At 47.7% G+C, this 6,930-nt stretch overlaps 1 protein-coding gene across 2 annotated transcripts in view; it reads right to left on the reverse strand.

Moving 5' to 3' along the window:
* LOC119661189 (serine/threonine-protein kinase ATM) overlaps positions 1-6,930 on the reverse strand; it is a 58,714-nt gene that overhangs the window by 18,520 nt on the left and 33,264 nt on the right. For both annotated transcript variants that reach the window (XM_038070411.1, XM_038070410.1), the window contains exon 22: positions 45-244. In XM_038070411.1, the coding sequence (XP_037926339.1) occupies positions 45-244 (200 nt within the window). The remainder of the gene's footprint in view (positions 1-44; positions 245-6,930) is intronic.

Consider the following 6,930-nt stretch of genomic DNA (forward strand, 5'->3'; position numbering starts at 1 on the left):
TTAATAGTTTTATAAAAAAAAAATAATAATAAATTGATAGTTACATCCAATGCCGACAGCTTTTGAAAAGGTTTATAATCAATTCCACCATAGATTCGTGAAGTAAATTCAGTGATCCAGGTACTGTAAGTTAGTCCCTTGGTTGATTCAAGTATTTCAGAAAATGGAATGTCCTTAATTGTTTTCCACGCCTCTAATCCGTGATCAAATGTCTGCCCAAATATTTGGAATAATGGTGTAGATGCTGTGCCGAAAAACAGCAATTTGTGGTAACATTCGCATTTGAATTAATTTATAAAAGTTATTAGGAAATGAATTATCATATATACAGTGAATATCGTTTATAACGACATTGAACGCACCGACGAATCCGGTCGCTATAATCGATACTTTGTTGTAACCGATATTGCCCATCTGAAAGTCTTGCCTTAATAAAAGATGTTTGAGATGTGTATTTACTTGCTATATTTGATTAATTGCAAAATAGAAGTGCATAAATATATAGATTATAATTGATAATTTTGATTTGTCTGCATGTATGTATGAAAGAAGCTGCTATAGAGTTCTCAATAACTCTTTCCCATGAACTTGCTATAAGTAAAATAGCTCCTAAGACATTAACTGGAATAGTACCAAGACCTTTTTCGATAGCTATTATGACGAATTTTTATTCGAACAAAAGACTACAAACTCAACCATTTTACTTTCAAGAAATGCGCTCACCACTTACTGCTATTTTTTTTTTTTTTAAGGTAGGGTAGGTGAATGCATTTACGCACACAGTGTTGGACTCCCGATTCGGTACGTCGTCGGACTACCAACTAGACACCTCACCATCGTCAGAGAGCTAGCCTGGAACCGTTTGTCACATTACTTCGGGCCAGCCCCCGAACTCCCCCGCCTTGCGGAGCCTTCAAATCAGGGAATTCCTTTCACCAATGAGAGGGGAGAGGAGGAAAGGAACTGTCAGTTCAAGGAGCCCCCTGCCATCCGGCTCCTCCACCGGTCGAGTTCTACCTTCGTAGCAACGAGAAGGGCTTGAACGTAATGGGCAACACGGTTCCAGCTGTCAGCAGTCCTCAGCATCTCTTCCACAATGTTGTCTGGAGAGAGATCCTCTGTGTTTAAATAGAGCTGCTGACGAACCCCATTCCACCTTCCACAAGAAAAAAAAGTGTGGTGGGCATCGTCCACAATCCATTGCAAAACACACAATCCGGAGAACGCGCCTTTCCAATCTTGATAAGATTGAAAACTTTCATGCCCACTTAAAAATTGGGTAAGGAAATAGTCAGTCTCACCATGCTTCCGATTCAGCCACGCACCTAAGTTGCCGATGAGCCGCGCAGTCCATCTGCCTCTAGTTTCATTTTGCCAAGAGAGCTGCCACTCGTCTAGAGTGTGTTGCCGTTCTTCGCGAGCAACCGCCTCCCTTGGCTCATCTCCCTTGCGCTTGTATATAGCCTGACGCTCCCTAGCAAGAAGGGCAACGGGGATAACTCCCGCGATCACCATCACGGCCGGTTCAGAGACTGTGCGGTACGCAGACGCCACCCGTAAAGCTCCCCGTCTCTGTACTTGCGCGAGGCGTCTACGATATACCTCCTTGTTAAGAGCGCCAGCCCATACCTCTGCGCCGTAGAGCTGGGCAGACTGCGTTGAGCTCATCAGGAGACGTCGCCTACTAGACGTAGGATCCCCAATGTCTGCCATTAGCCTACTTAACGCTGAAACTCCAGCCGCAGCCTTGTTCGCTACTGCTTGGATTTGCTCAGAAAAGCTCATCTTTGAGTCAAGAGTCAACTCGAGGTACTTTACCGCTGATTTTAACTCGATTATCGACTCACCGAACGATATGGGACGCGGGGTCGGAATTCTCTTTTTAGTCAGGATGACTACTTCGGTTTTTTCCAGTGCAAGGTTGAAACCATGAGTAGTCATCCATCCGCTTACCCGTCGCATCAATATGCCGAGTCTGCTTTGCGCCTGTTCGACAGTGCGTCCAGCAACAAGCACTGCGACATCATCTGCGTAGCCGACCAGGCGCGACTCTTCTGGCATGTCGAGTTTAAGCAGACTGTCATAGGTAGCGTTCCAGAGGTCCGGCCCTAGGATGGATCCCTGTGCTACCCCCGACGTGACCTCCACCCACATTTGACCCTCTAGTGTTTCATAGAGCAGGGAACGGTTCCTCAGATAGTCCCTCAAAATCCGTAAGATAGTTCGGCACGTTGAAGGTTTTGTCTAGTGTGCCTAGAATGTCTTTCCATCTTACGGAATTGAAGGTGTTTCTGACGTCAAGCGTTACGAGGAGCACCACCCGTCGAGCTCGTCGAACGGCGTCCACGACTTGCATGACAGCATCAATTGTCGATCTCCCTGCCCTAAAACCAAACTGCCGGGGAGATAAATCTCCGGAAGCGCGTATCGCTTCAGCGAGTCTACTTCTGATGAGCTTTTCGAGCACTTTCCCAGCAGTATCAAGCATACATAGTGGGCGGTATGAAGACGGCAATTCGGGATCGCCTGGAATACCAGTTTGTATATCTCTGCTGGAATACCATCGGGTCCTGGCGCCTCCTTGTTTTTCATAGAGAGGACTGCCTGTTCCAACTCTTTTATAGAGAAAAGTGGACAGTCCGCTGCGCTCTCCGCGCCGACGTCACCATCCCATACGGGGTGTGCAGGGAAGAGTGCCCTCACAATGCGGTCCATCTGCTCGGCCTTAAGTGAACAGGGTTTCCGCAGAGCCCCGATTTTTCGGGTTACAAGTTTGTAATCGAGTCCCCACGGATCCCCATTCACCTCGTCGATTAGATCTTGCCAGCAGCGAGCTTTGCTCTTGTTTATTGCGCTGCGGAGTCTCCTTTTGGCTGATTTGTACTCCATCATTATGGTACATGACTCCCCCGGTCGCCTAGACGTTGTGTTAAGCGGCTGAGCCTGTGACACTCCTTCCGGAGCTCTGCGATTTCCACTGTCCACCAATACATGGAAGGTTTGCCGCGCCTCGATGTCTTCCTGGGCATGGAGGCTCCACAGACCGTCGTTATCAGCTTCATAACTGAATTTACGACAGTGTCGGCCGCGGCGCCACCGTCCCCAGGAGTACCCTTCAGCATGGCCCCACCTGTTCCCAGAGTTTCGACAAACTTCCCGGTGTTCACTTTCGCGACGTTCCTTACACAGAATGCTCGCTGGGGTGGCGGAGACCGAGAGTTTGTGTCCACCACTTCGAAAGCAATGTATTGGTGGTCACTTGCCGAAGTCTTCCAGAACTCGCCACCCGTCCACCAGCGACACCAGTGATTCCGACGCGAAGGTTACGTCTGGAATGCTTCCTTCGCAGCCCGGGCGCCGGAACATTGGGATGGATCCGGTGTTTAGAACTACCAGTCCTGTTCTCGCCGCCATTTCCAGAATTCGTTTCCCTCTGGAATCTGTGTGAGGCATGCCCCATTCAAGTGCCCTAGCATTGAAGTCACCCCCGACCAGGATCCGCCCCCCATCCGTGCTTAAGATAGCGTCCTCCAAAGCATCAAGCCTCCGACAAAAGTCCGGCATCCGTCAGATAGACACTAAAAAACGTTATCCCTGAACACCGAATCCAGACAAAGCCGTCCCCTCGGCCTTGAGCAAGAACCCCCAGGAAGGTGCCGTCCCGAACCCAGATGCCAACGGTACCTGATATGTCTGGGTACCATGAAACTGGGCCCTTGTTTCGGTACTGCTCACTGATAAGTACTAAATCAGCTTTGGTCTCCGCAACGAACTGCGCTAGCAACTCGTGAGCGGTTGCACTCCGGTGCATATTGATTTGTAGAATGCGAATCATGTTGACCGTATCCTAGCTCTTTCCAGTTCTGCTCTGAAAACTGGACACCGCCCCGATCCCGCAGTGTGCGCAATGCTCTCATCAGTCGCGCCACGGTCCCTGCATAGAACGCAGCTTTCCTTTTCATTGCAGCTGTTCGCTTTATGGCCTGCCTGACCGCATTTACGGCATGTTGCCCTTCTGTCAGGTCCCCGACAGTTTGCAGATGTCTGCCCATAATCCAAACATCTGTAACATTTGATTGGGGCGGCCCGAATTCGTATCCTACACACTACCCAACCAATTCTTATTTTCCCAATGTTTAGAAGCTTCCTCGCGTATTGCTCGGCAACTTCCACCACAGCGAGTTTTTGGCATCGGGAGTTTGCGGAGGTGATACCAATCCGGACATTGGTTACCTCCGGGCATTCGCGTTTGATGGCCTCTTCTACCTCGTTCTTTTCCGTGAGACAGTCAAGGTCTCGGATTTCTAAAGCACACGTGGGTTCCAGGCTAGAAACCAAAGCTTTTTCTCCTAGAAGCCCCTTGACTGCTTCACAGAACGTGACTTTATTTATAGTCTAAGACTCCACCACCCTTCGTTTTACGTATGGAAGACACCTCCGCTCCGTTGTCTTCGGGTTTGATTTTGTAACGGATTTCGCTGAGGACTTTCGCAAAAGTCTTGCCTTCCGTCGGCTTAATAAGCAAAGCTGGCGGTCTAGTCCTCCTTCGTCTCCCCACCTTTTCTTTTGGCACTCCGTCCTTCGTGTCCGCCTTAGTTTTAGGCAGAGGTTTTTCTGATGGCGCGACGTATTGTTGTCTTTCTTCGCCTTCTTCTTTTCAGCCCTGGCGAGTACCTGAGTGAAGTCTCCTTCAGATGTTCCTTCCTCCTTTCGTTTTTTACCAAGTTCGCTCTGCAATGGGCTGTCAGCGATCCGTTTGGTACTCGTGGTGTTCTCCTCGGGAAGCGCGGTTGTTTCTGCTTCCTGCGGATTTTGTCTTACTTTCCATGTTCACCTATAGTATGAAATCCTGTCCAGGAGCTCTTCCAGTTCCATTAACCCGTTTTTCACCCCCTTACCGATGTTTTTCTGGAGGAACGTCGAAGATCGCATGTGCTTCACAACTGCCGTGCATTTTTTAATAAGTCTTTCCTCTTCAGCTTGCGCCAGAGTAATCGACAGTCCTCCCACTCGGCTTATATTTGAAACCATTTGATTAGTTTCGGCAGTTTCCACTGTGCCTCTTTCTCCAATTACAGCACTGTGCGGTATGGTCTGGGTTCCTATCTGTGTTGCAGGTGCCGCATTACTTTCCGAGTCTTTCTCTCCGTCTGCGCGTCCCGGTGTCTCGTCGGGTATTTCAGCCCTTGCTGCGTCCTTCGCTGGGCGCTGGGGCGAACGGCGCATTTTCGTGCTGCGAATAAACGCAGCCAGCTCACTCTCCATTTCCACTATCTCCTCGTTTCGTTCGTTTTTATTCTCCATTTGAGTTGTTTACCAGCGCATCGTGTGCAAGGGAGCGGGCCGCAATAGTCAGGAACGGGTATACCCTCGGGGACACAGCCCCTACCCCAGTTCCCTGAGGCCTGACCTACGCTTAGCTGATCCCGGAATTCACGGACGGATCAGCGCTCGCTCGGGGCAACGCGGTCTACTAACACCAGTTCAATGCACACTACCCGACCAGGGTCCCGAAGGGGCTGGCTCCTGATACACGACACAACTACCACCTTGGCAGAACTAGGCTCACACCACCCCATCGACGTCGACAGGGAGTTGTTGACGACTCCGAGGACTCCCAATGTGTCCCGGCGTATATCGGTCATTAGCAGTTCGCTCTTCACCGAGAAACTTTCTCGAGGCTACTACCTAGGACGCAAGTATTATGCCAGCTAGGGGGTTAGAACTACTTTCTCGGGCACCTCGGGGACGCCACTCCCCGCATCGTAAACGACCCATGAAGGATCGTTGACGATCCCTGAGGGCCACCATTATGGAGCAGACGAGTCTAGTTATACATACGCATGTACTTTTGCCCGAGGTCGATTATACAATATTCAGCAAATAGTCGTTATAATCGATATTGTTTTTCCCAAGATATCAGAAAAAAATGTGTCATTGTAGCCAATATTTCGTTATAACCGAAACAAATTTGTTTTACGTTATACGAATACCACACGGCACTTCAAAGGATAGCCGTTATATAATAAAAGATATGTTGTTATATCTGATGGCGTTATAAACGATATCCACTGTATATTCATTTTAGTTTCTTATCACAAAATGTCGTATTAGTTAGGACACCATACATTGAAACCAAATTCAAAACAAGAATTTGCTCCGAAAATAGCCGTGAAACTGCGAATTGTTGAATTGTTGAATTTCCTTAATACTAGAATTGGTTTGCTTAATGGAAATGATCGTTAAGATTTCAAAGAAAGGCACCCGTTTTGCGTGTGACAATTCGAGGGGTATCTACGTATCCTGGAACGCATCAAAGAAAATTTCGAGCTCTTGATCGATAGAGAGTTAGCTGGTTTCCGCTCCGGAGCCTCCAGTGTTGACTACATTAACAATCTCCGGGTCATTCTGGAGCAGTACGCAGAATTTAATTCTTCGCTGCACCTGCTTTTCATCGATTCCAAGACAGCTTTCGATAGCGTCAACAGGATATTTATCTGATAATTATGTTTATAATACACATCAGTAGACTTTTATAAAACAATGAGAAGAAAAAATGGGTCAATTAAATATGAAAAAGGTCAAATTGCAAGTCCAAGGTTATTGTGAAACTCACTCCGTAGCGAATTCACGTTGAATCCGTGACAGTTTGGAAAACTCACCGATCCTCTATCACATGAGAAAGCTTAAAGCACCGATGTTAAAACTGGAAGATTACGAAATTACGGCAAACTTTATAGATTATCATGAGTCGTCGACTCATAAATGGAATAAGATAAAAAAAGTTCCAATGTGTAGCCTTTATTTGGTCAGTTTTTTTTTATGGTTAGATTGACAGGTCCGATGAATAAAGGCTTGCCTTCACAGTCCAGATGGATTTACCAGTAATTGGCATGATTTGTGGAAACAACTGCGCTATTTTCCAATATC

This window comes from Hermetia illucens, chromosome 1, assembly GCF_905115235.1.
Source record: "Hermetia illucens chromosome 1, iHerIll2.2.curated.20191125, whole genome shotgun sequence".
NCBI lineage: Eukaryota > Metazoa > Arthropoda > Insecta > Diptera > Stratiomyidae > Hermetia > Hermetia illucens.